The sequence below is a fragment of the Monocercomonoides exilis genome (genome assembly GCF_001643675.1).
Source record: "Monocercomonoides exilis strain PA203 chromosome Unknown scaffold16-1735695, whole genome shotgun sequence".
Lineage (NCBI taxonomy): Eukaryota > Preaxostyla > Oxymonadida > Polymastigidae > Monocercomonoides > Monocercomonoides exilis.
This window is the reverse complement of record NW_027150561.1, coordinates 1,008,787-1,027,595: the sequence shown is the minus strand read 5'-3', so window position 1 is coordinate 1,027,595 and position 18,809 is coordinate 1,008,787. Positions and strand designations below refer to the sequence as shown.

The window sequence follows — 18,809 nt, the reverse complement described above, 5'->3', positions numbered from 1 at the left end:
CAATCTGTTTGTTGTTTTTCAACAGGCTCCGCAAAAAAATTGAATTGCGAAAAAGAAGAAAATGAAAAGACTGCAAAACGAAAAGAGATCAAAAGAAGAATATTTGAAATAATGGAAGAAGAAGGATATGAAGATTGTGTCACAAGATTGAACTGTTTCTTTGCTTTAGAAACAAGAAACAATTCAACTATTCCTCACAACATAGAAGATTATTTTGTTGATTTCTGACATTTTTTTTTTGAAGAAATCCTTATTATATTATCATTATTATTTTATATTTTAATATTAATTTTCATTTTAATTTTTATTTTTAGAAATTGTTCATTTTTTTTTAAATGGATCATTTATTTTGTGTGATCCAAGAATTAGTTGAGCATTGAATATTTTTTTCCATAAAAATTCTCAACACAAAAACGGTTCAATTTTTTCTTTCTTTTCTTTTCTTCATTTCTAAAATTTTTTTGCATTTAACGGAACTATTTTTTTTTCTTTTAAAATTTGCAAATGTTGTTAATCTCAAATTGTGTTAGTTATACACCGTATTTAATGATTTTTTAATGTTTCCGTATTTAAAATTTTCTTTAGTCCCATCACTTTTTTTGTTTTTTATTTATCGTTTATTTAATTGACATTATCATCGATATTACTAATTAAATTTAAAAAAAAATATGGCTGAAACCTTTTCTCAAAGCGCTCAAAATAGAAATTTAGGAAATATAAAACGAGGAACAAGCAAACAGGTTATTGCACATTAAATTTCTTATAATAATAAAAATTAAACATTCACCAGATGCCTTCTTCAACAATGCTATTTCAAGACATCACCCATTCTTTACCAAAGCGTTCAGTTCCGAAACTGGTTAGCGGAACGGGAAAAATTAACACATCTGTTTTTGCTGCTCCATCGAGACCTTCTTCTCCTCGGATGCCGAAAGACGATGGGAGTTTTTTAATTCATCCTATGCCATCTGAATCTGAAATTTCGCCTCAAGACTTGAAGGAGGGGGAAGTTCTTGTATCTTCCTCAGATGGAAGCGTGAATGATGTTGACCAACTGGAAAAATGGATGGAAGATAAAATTGCTCAGATAGATGAAAAGGAAAGCGAAATGGGAACGAATGGCATGAAAATGTTAGTTTTTGTGAAATGAAATAAACTTCTTTTGATGAATGAAGAATATCTTGTTGAATCTCAAAAGATTTACACCACAGTTTTCAAAGAGATTTGCAGGCAAGTTTCCCTCCAACATCCAGAAAGAGGAAGACTTATGATCACTCACTGGAATAAGTACATGCAATTAACAAAAAAGGCATGTGATTTGTTATTTGTGCAATTCTGAATATTTCTTTTGAAATCTAAATTTCACATTCAGATCTTTGAAGTGTCTGTTCGGACGAGTCAGGAAAATGCTCAAAAGTACAAAGAAGAAGTTGAAGCTTATATCAGGAAATGCATGCTTTCTAATGTTATCCAATTTTCATGTTTTTTAATGTTGTTATGAACAAAAATGAATATGTCAAACGAATTATAGTGCAAGATGATCACGCATCTCACCTCAAAAGTATTCACGTGCAGTACACAAAAGAACTTAAAGACCAACTCAAAACAATCACCGAGTGTGTATTTCAATTTTTTATGTTTTTTTTTTTTTTTTTTTTTTTTTTTTTTTTTTTTTTTTTTTTTTTTCGAAAAAGCAATTTCTTATCTGATTGGAATTTGAATGCTAACAATATATTTCTGAATGAAATTTGCTCATATTCAGCTTGAATACTTCATTGATTGCAGAGCAGACTCAGCTGATTTCCTGCAGAAAAGAAGTTGACAGCCGCCAGCGGGAAATACAAACAATGGAGCAACAATTAGATGCCCTGAATGCATTGCTTGTTGTGACAGGTGTGATTTCTTAGCTTTATACTTTTTCTTATTCTTATTCTTATTCGCCTTCATCATCATCATCATCATCATCATCATCTTCTTCTTCTTCTTCTTCTTTTCTCTTTCTCTTTCTCTTTCTTTATTTTGTTTCTTCCTTATCAATTTATTATTTTATTTTAAAATAATAATGAAAAAAAAATTATATGATTGATTGTAATTTTAACCGAAAATATTTTCATTTCATTTGCAGAGACCAAATGCTCAAGGCTCGAGAAAAGCGTTGAAGAGTACAAAAAAAAGGAAGATGCGATGAAAGAAACGACGAAGAGTGAAGAAAAACCCGAGGCAGACTGCAATTACGATTGGCTGGGTGTTGACGAGGACGCTGACGGAAGTATTTTGAACTCGACTAGTTTGCTATATTGTGCATTTTTATTTATTTATTTATTTATTTATTTATTTAATCGGTTTTTTATCATTTTTTTTAAAAAAACATTATTTGCATTTCGTTCTTCTTCTTCTTCTTTTTTCCTGTTTAATGATTGATTGAAATGATTCTTTATGTACGATATGCCACTGACTTCACAATATCTTGTTTTTGCAGAGCCTTTAAGCGCAGAAGAAAAGACCCAGCTCGTCCAAACAATCAAAGATTTGCAGTATGCATTTGCAATTGCAATTATAACATCTTTTTGTTGGTTACAGTTTTCAAAACTTTTTATTTTTGGGTTGTCTTTTTTTCACTTTTTAACCCCCAAAATTTTCAAAACTTTTTTTTCAATATTTTTTTTTTAAAATATCCTTTTGCTCTTTTTTTTATGAAATTTTTAATTCAAAAAAAAATTTTTTTTTCCATTTTTTGTTTATTTTTATAATTTTCTCATTCTAATATCAAAAAAACCACCAATAAAAAATAACCATTCCATCTTTCATCTTCCAGTCTTTTAGTGCGCACTCTGCTTCCATATCTTTCGCCCGAACAGAAGAAAACAGCCTTTGAAAGCATCCAAGCAGAGACCGAGATGCTCAACGAAGCTGACTTTGGCGATATAATTCCCTTTGAACAGGCAGCAAACGACGCAACATCTGCATTGAATATGCAGAACACACAAAATACACAAAACTCACAGAACGTTCACGTCTTTGCCACCACCTCCCACTCAATCCTGTCCTCCACTCTTTCTTCTTCTCTTTCTTCCTCTATCTCTTCTTCTCGCTCCAACCAGCTGCCAAATACAAGCGAATCTCTTTCACAGTCCACCAACTCCTCCTCTTCTGCTTCCCACACGAAACCTTCTCCATCGCCACTCACATCGCCGCTGCTGTCCGCCGACCGCCGCCAGGTTTTCTCGCCTTCGGGGCTCATTTCATCCAACAAAGGACTCACTTCACTCCGCCTGCTCCCACTCTCCACCCAGCCACGCACTCAGCTCTCTTCCTCTTTCTCTTCCTCTTCCTCTCTCCCCTCCTCTCTCTCTTCCTCTCTCACTTCCTCGCTCTCCACATCACAAACAGCTTCCCCCGCAGCCACCCCCATCTCGACAAAGACGCTCCTGCAGATCAACAAGCCCGCAAACCAGCCGCCGCTCGTGCCGCTACCGCCTTCTGCCTCTCTTTCGGCGTCTGTGCCTTCCTCTGGGACAACCACACCAGAGCAGTCGATGCTCCACACGGAAGCAACGACGCCCAGGCTGATCCACTCAGAAGTGTCCTCTCCGCGCGCGAATGAGTTCTTGACGATCACATCGGATGTTTGAATGAGAAATAGAGATTTTTTTTTTTACATATTTTCTTTCTTTCTTTCTTTCTTATTATTATTGTTATTATTATTATGATACTTATTTCTTTTAATTTTTTCAATTAAAGGATGTGCAAGGATTAGTCGATGCTCTGCCCGAATCTCATTCAGGAATATGGAAAGGAAGAAAAATTGGTATTATTCAGGATATTGTTTTTTTCTTTGTTCTCTTTAATATTTTTTTCGTTGGAAAACTGTCAATTCTTCAGTTTCTTTCAGCGATCTTGATGCATTACTCAACGATATGGCAAACGAAATCATTACACTTCGTAGGGTTTGATTATTTTATTAAATATATTTATTTTTTTATTTTTGAGATTGATGCAGGAAAAGGATATTCTTATGGAACTTTCAACAAGAGAAAAAAAGAAAGAAAGTTGATTTTTATCGAACTTTTTGTGTTGTTCGGTAAAAATATATTTTTTATTGTTTTTTCATAACCAAAAAATGCTTTCAATTGTATTCAATTAACTTTTATTCAAAAAATGATCAGTTGTATGATCTTTCCTTTATTTGACCGAATTGTGAGAATGTCTAAAAAATCGGAAGTCAGTATGGAAAGCATTTATCGAATGCACAAAATTTCATGTATTTCATTTATACTCTATTTTATTATAATATAGAAGCAGGAGAGCCAATTCAGGAAATTCCCATGAAGGATGGAAAAGTTGATTTCCGTCAAAATCATGGATGTTGCCGCGACTTTTATTGCTTAATTGTATTTGGCATTTGCATCATTGCTATGTTTGTGATTTTTGGATTGGGATTTATCCATGGAGAGCCGTATAAGCTTGCTTATCCATATACCACAGAGTTTGATTATTCGATAAATGTTTATATGATATATCTTTTTATTTTTCAGTAAAGAATTTTGCGGTGTAAAAAACAAGATAAACAACTACCAAAGAAGAAAATATTTATTCCAGGATCCATTTTTTTCTGATAACGTTACTGAAGTGAAGACGTACTGCCTTGAAGAATGCCCTTACAAAGGATTTCAATGTATTGATCTTGAAACAGGAATGCTTACAACAGATGATGAATATACGTGCACTGTTACACATAAATATTATACAAATGAAACAAAGTTTTATTCATTGATGTACAGATGCATCCCATCTTCTGTTCAGGATAGGATAAGCGAAATTCCAGGATTTGACGACATGAAAAATGTATTCACAACTTTTGTATCAGATATTACCCAAGGGTGGTATATTTTACTTTTGGCTGCAGCATTTGCACTGGTGATCTGCTTCCTTGAGATCTGCTGCTTCCAGTGCTGTGGATTTTGCATAGTATGGATTTGCATTCTTGGCTGCCTTGTTGCAGTTGCTGTGGTTGGAATATGGATATTCGTTTATGGATTCTCGCACTATAGAGATCCTTTACAACATGATAAGACATCATCATATGTGTTTATTGGCTTTGGTGGTTTCTTGATTTTGCTTGATTTTATTCTTGTCATCATTACAATTGCTTTGCGCAGAAGGATTTCACTTGCAACAGCAATTATCAAAGAAGCTTCAAGAGCAATTCGTTCAATGTGCTGCATTATTTTAGTTCCAATCGTATACATTATCATTTTCATCATTGTTGCAGCATTGTTTGTTATTACAATGGTTTACTACTTCAGCCAACATGTTGTCATTCCAGAAAGCTTCAGCGAAACCCGTTCCATCACAATCGACTCTACGTCTCGCTATGTGATTTTGTTTGTTTTCTTCTTCTTCTTGTGGTGCATATCATTCCTGATTGGAATGAACCAGTCAACTGTCGCTGGAGCAGGAGCGACATGGTTCTTTGTCCACGACAAGTCTGATGTACCTACGTTCCCCATTGCACGAGCTACAAAGATATTGCTGCTCCACCATCTGGGCTCTGTGTCTGTTGGGTCATTTATGATAGCACTTGTACAACTGTTCCGTACGATCGTTCTGTATCTGCGGAAGAAAGTGGAAGACATCAACAATCCGGTCATCAAGGGAATTTTGTGCTGTTGCAGCTGCTGCTTGAAGTGCTGCCAGAAGTTGGTGGAGTTCATTGCATCACGCGCATACATCATGATGATGATCCACGGAAAATCATTCTTCCCGTCTGCTGTTGATGCACTGAACATTATGGTCCGCAACGTGCTCCGCACGTCAGTACTCAGTGTGTTGACAACAATCATCATTATGTGTGCCATCCTTGCCAGCGCTTGCCTGTCGACATTCTGTTGCGTGCTGTTTATGCGCCCAGATTTCGTGGGAGTGACATTCTATAAGCTGACAATCAACTACTGGTGGTTCCTTGCGCTGCTTTCGTTTATCATTGCCTTTGTCGTGTCATTCTTGGTGATGGAGATTTACGATTCACTGATTGATACGATATTCATGTGCTTCCTTCAGGATGAAGAAATCGCGAAGGCCAAAGGAGCAACATATGCACCATATTCTTCACAGTCACTGAAAGAATATATGGATGGAGTACAACACAGAGGAGAGGAGGATGTTGAAGAAAAAGAAGAGAGAAAGAAGAAGTATCTTGAAGACAGAGAAGCTAAGAAGCTTGCGAAGCAGCAGCAGCTGACGACAGGCACAGGAACAGCCTCTTCTGCTTCAGCATCGATGGGAACAGCAGACAGCGGAGGGAAAACAGCCTTTTAATGCTCATGACGAATGAAAATTCTAAAAAGCTATGAATGTGGCTTGATCGACGTTTCAAGTTACCTGAAAAAAATTTTTTATCTGCTTCTTTTTTTCCCAAAGGAAAGGAGATTGATGAAAGGTGAGAGTTTTTTTTTTTTTTTTTTGAAGAGAAATTATTTTTGGAAGATGAAGTTTAGACTTTCATATTTCTGAATTATCAACGGTATTTTTTCTGCAATCAATTGTAAAACTGCTTGTCAATGGAAAGCACTATTTCTGCTTGAAACGTTGAGCACGCACACAATCACTAACATTATCACATTTTTCATATTTTGAGTTTATTTTTGTCACTTTGTTGAAATTACTGAGAAATGCTTCATTTTGAGAAATGTTTAACTCGGTAATTTAATAATTAAATTTTTTTTGAAATGATTTTGATGAAGTTTGTCATATTCGTTTTGTTTTTTCAAAGTGTAACATAAGAAATCGTTATTTTTTTAAACTCGCTTATTTTTTTTCCATAAGGTTTCTTAAAAATAACATTATTTGGCTTTTCCTCCTTTTTCATTTCTCTTCGTTCTTTTATTTTTCATATCAATATTATCAGAAAAAGATAACCATGATTTCATGGCTGCGACATTTCTTTCTTTTATTTTTTTGAAATTTTTGAATGAGTTAATAATTTTTAAATTTTCAAAGTCAATTTTCGATGGATAATTATCATCTCTCCTTGCATATTCTCAATAGAAATTTATTTTCTTATTCAAAGATTCAAATACAACAGCAGTTTTATTAAATGACAAAACACATATTTGAAGGGAAAATTTTAAAAAGGAACTATAATATCAGTTGATGTTAAACAAAAGAAAGAATGGTCGTTAATAGATAAAAAAGAAAGAAAAAACTTTAAATTATAATAATAATAAAATGAATTCATCATTTGTAATCTTATAAAAAAAGGAAAGAAAATAGATACACAATAACAACGTACGAGCACAGACACACACGCACACACATAAAACCAAGACTTGCACGATATGAAGCAACCAAATAAGTCATTTCAAAAATGCATAAAAACAGAAATTGAAACTTCATAATATTTTTTTTTTAAAAAAAAACTGAAAAATTAAATACAAGACGCTATTAAAACGGAATTGTTCGGTCGACAATTTCTCATATTTCTTCTGTTGCATTTTATTACGAAGAAGTTGCTTCTTTTTCTTCACTTTTCACTTCTTCAGCACTTTTTTCAGAACCCGTTGCAGCTGTCGTTTCTGCATCAGCAACATCTTTGCTTTGCTCACTTTCTTTTTTGCCTTCTTCTTCTTCTTCTTTCTTTGGTTCGTTTTCACCTTCTCCTTCTTTTGATTCAGATTCCTCTGCTTTTGACTTCGCTTCGTTTTCTTTTGACGATTTCAGAGCATCTTCGCTTATTCTTCTATTAATCCAATCGAGAATCATTCCCTGGCACTCTTGTTTGCATGGCTCGTTGTGGATTTCATGAAAAGTATCTTGGAAAATGTGCAGTGTCTTTGTCTTGCTAACTGCCTTTTCAAAAAACATTTGGGAATTTTTGAAAGGTGCTGAAGGGGGTTGAAGATAAAGCAATTATGAGATTATTCAAAAATTTGGTAATATTTGCAAAAATACACATTGAAAAAAATAAATTGGATAAAAAATATTTCGCAAGCACACCGATTGCATCTTTGTCACCGTGAAAGATAAAGAATGGATAATCATCCTGCTCAGGATGCTTCTTTATCTCCTCTGTCATCTTATATAATTGAACATTGTTCAGAAATACGAAACATAAAAAATTTTGAATTTTCATACATGCTTAATTTCGTTTGCTGTTTGTGCGTTGATTGCTTTCTGTCCGCAGAGTGGATCCTCATTTGCAGCTTTAACTGTATTTTTAAAAAAATTATTTTAAATTTTGTGATTGAATGTTTTCTGCACACTAATAGCAGCATCATGACATAAAGTTGTTCTGTCAAGCTTTTGAACTCCAACTCCTTTTGCTACAACAGATAAAGGACTTTTAAAAATGAATTTTGTTTGAAAAATATTAAACCTTTCAGATTAATAAATAATATCAAACCCCAAAAATGCAACAGCAATGCCAGGCGCGTTCACAAAAACTGTTGGAGCAGAAAAAATAGCTCCCGTCAGTAAATCTTTAACTTGTCGAACGACTAGTATTCCGACTGTCGCGCCAAGTGAATGGCCAAAGTAGAACTTCGGAATGTTTTGATGGCATTCTTCTTGAGAAATTTCTCGAATAAACGCGGACCAATGAGCAATTACAGCTCTCCAATCTTTTATTGTGTTATCAACTTTCCCCTTTGCGGAAAGGCCATGTCCTTTGAAATAATAATTTTTTTAAAAAAATTTTTAAAAATAAGAAAATTTACCTGGCAAATCGAGAGCAAATACACTAAATCCATTTCGAATAAAAAATTCAATGTTAAACATATGACATCTCGTGTGCTCCAAAACGCCTTTAAAACATTATTATTTAAAAATTAATAAAAAAAAGATATTTACCATGTGAATAAAATATAACGCCTCTCGGAGTAGGATTTCTGTAATAATATGACATCAAAGTCTCTCCGCTATATTCATGAGGCTTTGTCTGTAATTCATATGATTGGGTTGAAGGAGTTGAAGACGAACTTGCCATTTTATTAATTAATGATGGTACAATTTTTGATCATTCCGAAAACAGTCATTTTTCTTCAATCATATCTCTTTGATTAAATTCAAAAATTTTTATTATTCATGTTTAATTTGATTCTGAGAGAAATTTTGGAAAAAAATTTTTTTATTTCTGTTTTTGAAATGCTTTTGCGAAAAAAATGCTTTGAATAAAACAATTTTATAAAAGGCTTTTTGCATCAAAATGGCTGAAAGATGTTATCAAATGTTATCCACCAGTTTATTTTTCATTTTGTTTTCGAACGCTGTTGAGGAAAAATTGGTCTTAGGTGATTGTGGTCGATGATCGGAGGTGGTTCAACTGATGAAAAGGAATGAAAAGGCTTCAGTGAAAGTGTGCAACTTGTTAATGAACAATTTTCTTGGTTTAATTCTCGAGTTTGATCTTTTGTGTCCTTCTTTTTCCTTTTAAAATTTTCAATTTCTTCGAGGTCAAAGCATTCGCCCATCCACAAATCAAGCGCTTCACTCATTGCATGTGCTACTGAAGTGAGCAAAGGATAAATTCTATTTTTGACAAGATCAGCTATGATTCTACTGACCGCTGTTTTCTCTCTCATAAACTTTGTGTTGATAGTGTTGCAACTCCAAAGAATAAGCGGTGTTTCTTTGGCGAGCTCATAAGAAGCAAAGAATTCACTGGGAGGGAAATCAGGTTCATCAGAGGATGAAGTGCAATCACTTAAAGATAACTGATCAGATTCTGCTTCCTCCAAAGTTGAATCCGTACATTTCCCTTCTTCTTTACATCCTCTTTTCTTCTGAAGTTCTTTTTCATCATCCAGTTTTTTGCTCCATTTCCTTGTTTCGTCAGTTTCTGCAAGCATTTCGTCCACAATTGAAGGAGGATGAATTCCCATCCCAACTTTAAACAGGATGCTCATGATGCATCGTATTTGATGATAGAGGAATGACTGGCCAACAATCACAAGCTCGTACATGAGAAAGTGCTTGGATAACGTTTGAATAGCGGAAATAACTTCAGACGTTGAAGAGGAAGTTAATGGGGAACTTGATGATGATGACGAAAGAGAAGATGAAATTGAAGAAGAAGAAGAAGAAGAAGAGGAGGAGGAGGAAGAAGAAGAAGTAGAAGAGGAATAGGAAGAAGAAGAAGAAGACGACGACGATGATGATGAAGCTGATAATTCTGATGCAAAATGAGCCAAAGATGCCTCAGAAACAGAAGAAGGATCGAATAGCGACTCGAAATGAAAGGCTGGCCGAATGGCAGCATATTCAATCACACGAGAATATTGAACATTCAAGCGATTCTTGTCCTGCTTGCTGAAAGTTTTTAATAATTTGAAGTTTTTGAAGGAAAAAAAAAAAATTAAATAAAATGCATTTCAAAAATAAAAAGAGGGTTGACCAAACCAGAAAAGATGGAAGTTATGCCTTCCAATAAGTTTATTTGCAGCTTCATTCATTTTTTCGATATCCAAAGAGCCTGCCATAAAGAAGTATCTATATGTGCGGTTAATGCAATCGAATCGAGCGTTGAAAGAAACAGGAGCAGAACAAAAACTAACAACACGAATAGAAGGCGGAAGAGTTGAATTAAGAATTTTTGTGTAATTCAGTTCGCCCGCCTCAAGAAGCGATGAAGCTGAAGGAAGATCATCAGCTTTTTCACTTTCTGAATGATCGCTTCTATCTTTTTCCTTTAAAATGTCGTTCTCAACACTTGGTGAATATGGTGGAAATACTCCAGGAGATCCTTCTGGTAAAGAAGATCTTACAAATAAAGAAACTACTTGACCAAATCCACTAACTCCAGCGTCAGTTCTCCCACATCTTGTCCAATAACATGCGCTTTTGTCCCAAATTAAATGAGTTTTAAGTAATGCCGAGAAAATATATCCTTCAACAGTGTCATCTATCTGGCTTTGGTCAGCAAATCCATGAAGACTCTCGCCATTATACATAATTTTCAGAGCTATATAGCGTCTGGGGCAAGTTTTAACATCAAGATCTCTCTTCTTTTTCCGTTTTTCACCACGAGGAAGATTTTCAGTTTTTATATTTATATCTTTTGTTGTTTTTCTGCAAAATATCAACTCTCCATCATTTTCGATATCTTTCTGTTTTTCTGTTTGCTGCTTCGTTGAATCACTTTCAAAAATTACGCGTTGCTGTTGTAGATCATTTTCATTTTTGATTTCACTTTCATTTTTGGCTTCACCTCTTTCTTTATTTTGATAAAATGAAATCTTCTCATTCAAATGTAATTTAATAAACTCATCCAAAGCTTCTTGGCCAAATTTTTGCTCATAATCTTTTACAAAGGAATCGAGTAAATCTAATTTTTGTTCATTTGTGAAAAAGTCCAGAACACCTTTTTTGCTCATTCATATTTTTTATAAAGGTTATAAGATCCGTAACTTCCATTTTATTCAATGAGCGTGAGAGCAAAAGCACAGGTAGCTTATCAAATTGTTTTTAACAATCCATAAAATGTTATTCTTTACTATGAATTCGTTTAGGAACGATTAGCTCCAGAAGTTAACAGAATCCTTTTTGTTCGAAATTTACCTTTTAAATTTACTTCTGAAGAGATGTACAGTTTGAATGATGTTAATTTTAAATATCCGTATTTTTATATTACATGAATAATTGATATTTGAAGAATTATTTGGTCAATATGGAGCCATTAGACAAATTCGAGTGTATGAACATTTTTATTCTTTGCACAAATTGAAAAGTTATTAATTTTGCACAGGGGAAGTTCTCCGGATACAAAAGGAACGGCTTTTGTTATTTATGAAGATATTTATGATGCAAAGAATGCATGCGAGCATTTGTCTGGATTTAATGTTTCAAACAGGTTTGAACAGAATTTCGTTTTTTTCTTAATCATTAATTGTTGCATACATTTCTTTTTGAACTTTTTAAGGTATCTTGTTGTTTTGTATTACAGTCAGGCCAAGATGACAAAGAAATTAGATCAAAAGAAACAACAAGCAGAATTGGAAAGAATCAGAGCAACATATCAAAAAAAACCTGAAGCATCAAGTAGCTAATGTTAATGTGAATGACATATTTCTTCTTTGTTCATTTCAAAAATAATTTAACACTTCAAAAAATTTTATTGTTTCAGTTTCCAACTTTTCATTTCATTTCCTTGAAGAATATAAAACAACATTTCCAATATTTTTGAATAATTTATAACATACAGTAATCTTTTAAATCATATTGAATAAATCCCAACTTAACCATAACAAGAGTTCCTGTTTCAATGAAAGCCTATCTTGAAGCAGCGGACGAATCAATTCAGTTAGTTGCAACAAAGCGTAATTATGATCATCACAAATTGTCGTTTACTCTGCCAAGGGAAGGAGCACATCATTGCTTGCCTGTGAACTCTGTTTTATATCATCATGAAACAAATTCAATTATCACAGGAAGTAGAGACGGTTCTATTAAGTCATGGGCGATACCTAATGTTTGCATGCGCTTTAAAATGAAGTATTGAGTATTTATTCTTTTTTATATTCCAGGAATTTGAAGAAATTCGTTGTAAAATGTCTTGTGATGGACATCTGGATTGGGTCAATGCAATAACATTTCTGGATGGAAATATAAGTATTCTTTTTTTAATTTCCTGAAATTCTTAATGAATAAATTTTTATTTTCAGTGGTTTCTGCTTCGACAGATAAAACCATTCAAATTTGGGATATGACGAATGGAGCACTTCTTTCAACTTTAAGGGGACATAAGCAAGGAGTCAAAAGTGTTGCATCATGTTCAAAGTCCAAAATTTTTTATTCTGGAGGAATGGATGGTAAAGTTTACAGATGGTTACCAGTTGACTCTGTTGACTCACTTATCTACAAACCTGAAGAAATAACATGTTTCGCGCGACCACAGAATAGCCAACGCAGCATCCATTCAATGACGCTGTCTCACAACGAGAGAAGCATCGCATTCTCAACGGTGAGCGGAGATGTTCTTTTGTTAGATACTGTAAAAACAGAATATTATCAACCACTAAAACATCCAGATTTGGTAAAGGCAATGATATTTTCCGCAGATGATAAATTTGTATGAATGTTATTATATTATTCTTGTTTGAAAATTATTTTTAATTTTTTTTCAATGAAAAATAAATAATTTCAAAAAAAAAAAAAAAAAAAAAAAAAAAAAAAACAGCTTCTAACTGGATGCAGCGATGGATGTTTGCGTATTTGGAGCACCGAAAAGTACAAGTGCATCGTGTGCATTCCGTTCACCGTTGAAGATGTGGACGACGACGACGACGGATACGCCGAAGACGCGCTGGAAGACGACGACTTCGACGAGGAAGAAGAGGAGGACGGAAGCTCGCCAGGCAAAAAACCGTCCAGAAAACGAACAGACGGGGCTGAGCGGCAGAAGGAAAGAGAGCGGCGCCGGCGCGAAAAGCGGGAGCAGGTGCGAGCGCGGAACAAGCGGCGCGAGGAAGACAAAAAGATCCAGCAGCTGCAGCACCTGGGGTCGGCTGGGTTTTCTGCTCCGAGTGCGAAGCCTGACCCGATCTGGTGCATATGCGCGGACGAGGTCACACGGCGGATATGGACAGGACACAAAAGCGGAGCAGTGAGACTCACAGCGTTTGACGACGAAGAGACAGGGAAGATGTGGGAGGACGAGAGCGACGAGGAGAGGGCGGAGAGGCAGAGGCTGGTGGAGGAGAAGAGGTTTGAAAGAGAAATGAAGCCGTCGCTGCTGCACTCAGACATGGAATCGATCCTCACCACATCGTCCTCTTCTTCTTCTTCCTCTTCTTCAAAGTCTTCCTCCTCAAAACTGTCTCATTCATCGATGTCGCCGTTCACTATATTCAAACAGCCAAAGGCAGCTGACACCATTTCACAGAATGCGAATGTTACTGGCGGAAATCAGTATGCTCTTCAGACAGCGACAGATGCAGCAAATGCAGCAAATGCTTCTTTAACAACAACTTCCGAGGCAAATCTATTTCCTTCTGCTTCATCTTCAGCAATTCAGTCTCAAATACCAGCTGTGTCTCAGACTTCTGCTTTCCCTCCTCTTTCTTCCTCTTCCTCCTCTTCAGCAGCTTCATCCACTTCATCTCCACAAACACAGAACACTGTCACTTTAGAAGGATATCGCCCAACAACAGCATCTTCCTCTTCCTCCTCTTCTGTCAATTCTTCCTCTTCTTCCTCTTCCTCTTCCATTCCAGTCGATCGCCTCACCAGCCGCCCCGCCGAGTCCGCGTCGAAGAAGTCCCGTTCGATTGTCATTCGCCCGCCGCTTTCCGCGCCAATTGTGCTGCAACACCACATGCTGGCCTTCCCCATCTTCAAAGTGCATTCGCTCCGGCCGAAGAGAAAGAGAATGGTGGAGATTATGAAGCAGCTGAAGAAGCAGGACAGGAGAAGGAGGATGAAGGAGCAGAGGAGGAGGAGGAAGGAGCTGCAGAGGCAGCAGAGACAGCAGAAGAGGGAGGCGCATAGAAGCAGAAGTGCAAGAAGAGAGGGAAGAGAAAGAAGTGATTCACGTTCGGAAGTGGAGTTGAAGGGGGAGAATGAAGAAGGAGAGAAGAAGGAGAAGGAGAATGAGGAAAAAGATAACAGAAATGGAAAAGAGAAAGAGAAAGAAAAAGAAAGAGAAAAAGAACGAATGAAAAATGCTGATCAAAGTGAAGAGTCAGACACGTGGAGGACAGAAAACGAGGATATTGATGATGTGGGTGATATGGCTGATGATGAAGAAGAGGTGTCTGTGCTGAGCTTGGCGCTGGTGCCGCGTGTGATGCACGGAAAGAAGGAAGACCTGCTGGTGGTGGCAACATCAGTGGGGACGATTGAATTGTGGGTGTGTTCATGGGATGAGTGTTGATCAAGAAGAAGAAGAAAGAAAGAAAAAATTAATATTTTTTTTTTTTTTTGTTTTGCGAATGGAGTAGGGTTGTTTTGAATGTGATTCTTATTTTTGAGGATTTTTGTTGTGTTGGAAATGCGTTTGGAAAAATGTTGAACAAAAACCTTTTTTCAATTTATTAAATTCCATGATATTTTTTTTTTCCTTTTAAATGTTTATTTATTTATTGAATCTTCTCTTTCTCTCTCTCAGCCCACCTTCACCTCCCGCAACCAGCCGCGCTTCAAGAACCCTCTGCGCATTGTCTGCCCAGATGCTCCCTTGAAGCAGCATGTGACTCTTCCCGATGAAGAGCACGTGGCAGTCGTGGTGGGAGGCGATGGAGCAAGCGGGGTGAGCCATGTGAAGGTGGTGAATGCAGTGACAGGGAAAGAGGTGAAAGTGTGGAAGAGGAAGAAGACGTCAGCTGAGAAGCTGAAGGACCAGGTGATTGCAGAGGGGAAAGCAGATGGGCTGTTTGACGATGCGATGGAGGAAGCAGCGAGGGACGAGCAAGTGAACAGGCCATTCCGAGCAATCGCTGCTGGGCCATCGTCGTCAATGACGATGGTGCCATCTCCGCTGTCTGCCTCGTCATCGTCGCTGTCTTCGTCCCCGGCTCCTTCTTCTCTCTCCACTCTGCGTTCGCATTCCCGTTCCCATTCCCAATCCAAATCCAAATCTCATTCTCGCTCTCGTTCTCATTCGCATTCGCATTCACATTCTCAATCCAATTCTCGCTCCCGCTCTCGATCTCCTTTGTCTATGTCTTTGTCGTCTTCTGCCCGCAATACAGCAAATGCTGCTAATTCTTCTTCTATTTCTGCTGCCTCTTCCCTGTACAGATCCTCCCGCCACCCCCAAACCGCTTTTGAGCTGCGCCCAGAGTTATCTCTGCAGAGTGCAGTGAAAAACGGGAAGAGAGACGACGAAGTGGAAGTTGACTTGGCTCAGCTGCAGCGCATTTGGAGGAAGTTGCACAGGCGCCGGATGCCAATCAGCGAGCTGGCGAAGTTTCTGTTCCCGAAAGTGGAAGGACCGCTGTGGAAACACTATCAGAACAATATCTACAGACACAAGTGGTTCACAGCAGATACGAGAACTGGGGTGTGTGTGTGTATGTGTATGTGTGAGTGTGACATGAGCAAAATATCTTTGAGGAAAGAATAAATGTGATTTTACTGCTTTTGAATTCTATCTTTTATTATTATATTTATTATTAATTCATATATAAATATTATCTTTTCCTCATCTTTCCTTTGTTTTCTATTTATTCCCTTTCAAATAATACTTTTCACCTTTATATGTCATTTCTTTTAACTTTAGCGCCTCACCATCACCTTAGAACTCCCCGAGTGTTTCCGCTGCGCATTCCCCATCTTCCCTCGCTCTGAAAGCGAATATCAATACTTCGATCACAACGACGCTGCTGTTAATGCACCAGCATCATCTGATGAGCAAAATATCACATCTTCAACAGAGCATTCGAGTTCTGAGCTTCTTCATTCAAAAGGGGAAAGAAGAGAGAGAAAGAGAAAGGGAGGGTTGAAAGGGAGGAAGGAAAGTGGAGGTAACTGCGATGATGATGGGGTTGCAGAGGATGATCAAAAGAACAGGAACAGGAACAGAAATGTTGAAGGAAGGAATAATTTAGAAGGAGGGAAGAAATTGAGTGAAGGAGAAGAATATGGCAATGGCAATCAAGATGTTGATGGAGAAGAGGAAGAAGAAGAAGAAGAAGATGATGATGAAAAGGATGAAGATGATGATATTGAAGAAGATGATTGCGTTCTGATGAATTTGGGGGAAGAATGTTTGATGAACCTGTTTGAAACATGGAATCCGATGGAAGAGAAAGAAAAATGTGTGTTTTTTATTTTATTTTAATTGTCATCATCATCATTATTGCAATTGGTTTTTATATTATTATTCAAATATTTTCTTTGTTTTTTTGCGCAATTCTTGTGAATTCTGATTGAATGATGGAATACTTGCTTATTCCATTTTATGTCTTTTCCATTGATCTTTCAGCATTGCCTGTTTGGTGGAAGGAATTTGTGACTTCACATTCACGCCAAAGAAAATCAACTGAAAATGCTGAATTATCAAACACATCTCTTTCTCAGACGTTGCAAAACTTTGTATGTCCTTTGCGTCTTTTTTTATTAATTCATTATCATTTTTTTTTTTTTATGTTTATGCAAAAATAATTCTTCTTCTCTCTTCCTAAAAATAAAAATAAAATACTGAAACTAAACATTTCACTAACCTAATTATTCTTTTTTTTTTTCCTCATCCCAATCACAAACCACCAGATATTCCCACCCTCCACACTCATCAGCGCCTTCGACCACAAGAACCGCATCCTCTTCCGCTCCACCCTGCGAGAAATAGCAGACGTCCCATTTGCTCTCCCCTCCCCGTCCACCACAACCTCACACCGCTTTGCCTCGGTCATTCCTGACGATGACTTGTCCTCTTTCTCCTTCACCTGTGCTTCGCCTGCTGTTGGCTACTCCAACATCACCTTGAGCCACGCCCCTTTCCCTTACTGCAACCCAACGCTGATGGCTTCCCCGCCAGCCCAGCTGCTCACCCCGTTCTTCTCTTCTTCCTCGCTCCAGTACTCCTTTGCCCCTGCATCCGCACACAGCTCTTCGCAAGCTCTGATCCCGCCTTCCATCTTCTCATACACGTCTTCTTCTTCATACGTTTCGCAAAGAAACCCGAACTTCCTGATCGACCATCTTCTTCTGCCGCTTCCCAGGCTCATTCCCCGCTGGATTGCGCTCAGCCTCCTCAAAGGCGAGCACCAGACGCAGCGGTTTCCTGTGTGTGTGGTTCTGAAGCACTCGCCGTCGGTGCCAGAGAAAGTGCGTGTGTGGACGAGAGAAAGAGAGCGGAAGGAGAACATGCTGGAGGCGATTCAGACAGAAGGTGAGTCTGTTTCCTCTGAAAATGGAGCTTCTTCTTCTTCTGCTGCTGCTGCTGGTTTCAATGGCGATGACTCAGACTCTCAGCGCATTCAGATATCGACGTCGCTCATGTCCACCATTTCTCCTCTGGCGCATTCACATCTGCTTCCTTCAACCCCTTCACCTTCACCTTCTCTTTCTCCTTCTCCTTCTCTTTCTCCTTCTCCTTCTTCCACATCAGAGCAAGAATCAAGGCAAGAAGATTCCTCGTTTCTTCTAGGCGATTCTGAGTCGTGCTTTCCGGACATTGGCACCTTCACATTCACAGTTGATGAGCATCTTCTTGTGGCGACGCTGCATTCATTCCTGTTCCATCACTTTCTCCTGCTGAATGAAGCACAGCCTGCTTTTGAGCAGAGCGCACAGGCGAATAAAGCGAACGATGGAAGAGCGGAGGGAGAAGGGGAAATGAGCTCGCAAAGGAAAAAACGAAATGCATTTTTCTCGCCTTCCAGCACGATAAATTCAAAAAGCACTTCAATAACATCATCATCTTCATCTTCTTATTCTTCTTCTTATTCTCCGTTTTCTTATTCCACCATCCCGGTGCCATTTCATAAGCATGTACACTCTCTCCCTTTTCCTTTGTCTCATGCCTCGCTGACGCTTTCTTGCAATGGCATTCCTTTGAATCTGTCCCATCACATACAGCACGTGCTGTTTGCTGTGTGGAAAAAAGAACAGCCAGTTGTTATTAATTACCACAGTAACTTTTGATTATTTTTGTTTTTGTTAAAAAAAAAGGTTATTCCTTAATCCATGTGCCTTGTGATATTATTTATTCAAAAAAAATTTTTTTTTATTTTTTGTAATTTTGATTGATGTTTTTCAAAATATTGAAACTATTTTTAAAATAGGAGAATTCACCATTTTTTTAAATATATATATATATATATACTTAAATTTTAATTGACATCATTATTCATATTACACACTCAACAGCAAAT

General features: G+C 37.2%; 6 protein-coding genes across 6 annotated transcripts; 4 read left to right on the top strand and 2 right to left on the bottom strand.

Moving 5' to 3' along the window:
• Window positions 1-1,165: 1,165 nt before the first annotated feature.
• MONOS_7115 (uncharacterized protein) lies at window positions 1,166-4,054 on the top strand (the record flags this gene model as incomplete). Its single annotated transcript, XM_067877417.1, has 10 exons — window positions 1,166-1,309; window positions 1,373-1,451; window positions 1,532-1,616; window positions 1,763-1,893; window positions 2,126-2,287; window positions 2,480-2,534; window positions 2,816-3,626; window positions 3,742-3,808; window positions 3,883-3,947; window positions 4,001-4,054. The coding sequence occupies 10 exons, from the start codon at window positions 1,166-1,168 to the stop codon at window positions 4,052-4,054; spliced, it is 1,653 nt and encodes a 550-aa protein (XP_067729637.1).
• Window positions 4,055-4,180: 126 nt separating this feature from the next.
• On the top strand, window positions 4,181-7,081 carry MONOS_7116 (putative Choline Transporter-like (CTL) Family Protein). Its single transcript, XM_067877418.1, has 3 exons — window positions 4,181-4,225; window positions 4,297-4,486; window positions 4,536-7,081. The coding sequence occupies exons 1-3, from the start codon at window positions 4,204-4,206 to the stop codon at window positions 6,316-6,318; spliced, it is 1,995 nt and encodes a 664-aa protein (XP_067729636.1). The 5' UTR covers window positions 4,181-4,203; the 3' UTR covers window positions 6,319-7,081.
• On the bottom strand, window positions 7,051-8,995 carry MONOS_7117 (acylglycerol lipase). Its single transcript, XM_067877419.1, has 7 exons — window positions 8,848-8,995; window positions 8,715-8,801; window positions 8,402-8,663; window positions 8,262-8,338; window positions 8,134-8,207; window positions 7,996-8,074; window positions 7,051-7,883 (listed from the first exon to the last, which is right to left on the bottom strand). Exons 1-7 carry the CDS (start codon window positions 8,981-8,983, stop codon window positions 7,498-7,500), a joined length of 1,101 nt encoding a protein of 366 aa, XP_067729635.1. The 5' UTR covers window positions 8,984-8,995; the 3' UTR covers window positions 7,051-7,497.
• An 85-nt stretch (window positions 8,996-9,080) lies between these two features.
• On the bottom strand, window positions 9,081-10,946 carry MONOS_7118 (putative pseudouridine synthase; the record flags this gene model as incomplete). Its single annotated transcript, XM_067877420.1, has 2 exons — window positions 9,081-10,305; window positions 10,396-10,946. The coding sequence occupies 2 exons, from the start codon at window positions 10,944-10,946 to the stop codon at window positions 9,246-9,248; spliced, it is 1,611 nt and encodes a 536-aa protein (XP_067729634.1). The 3' UTR covers window positions 9,081-9,245.
• A 445-nt stretch (window positions 10,947-11,391) lies between these two features.
• Window positions 11,392-12,169, top strand: MONOS_7119 (pre-mRNA branch site protein p14). The gene is made up of 5 exons (XM_067877421.1): window positions 11,392-11,441; window positions 11,505-11,583; window positions 11,648-11,687; window positions 11,741-11,845; window positions 11,915-12,169. Exons 1-5 carry the CDS (start codon window positions 11,418-11,420, stop codon window positions 12,039-12,041), a joined length of 375 nt encoding a protein of 124 aa, XP_067729633.1. The 5' UTR covers window positions 11,392-11,417; the 3' UTR covers window positions 12,042-12,169.
• Window positions 12,170-12,256: 87 nt separating this feature from the next.
• On the top strand, window positions 12,257-18,579 carry MONOS_7120 (putative Homotypic fusion and vacuole protein sorting (HOPS) complex component Vps18B; the record flags this gene model as incomplete). Its single annotated transcript, XM_067877423.1, has 8 exons — window positions 12,257-12,463; window positions 12,519-12,603; window positions 12,657-13,063; window positions 13,172-14,842; window positions 15,101-15,994; window positions 16,214-16,751; window positions 16,919-17,028; window positions 17,203-18,579. The coding sequence occupies 8 exons, from the start codon at window positions 12,257-12,259 to the stop codon at window positions 18,577-18,579; spliced, it is 5,289 nt and encodes a 1,762-aa protein (XP_067729632.1).
• Between the last annotated feature and the right edge of the window lie 230 nt (window positions 18,580-18,809).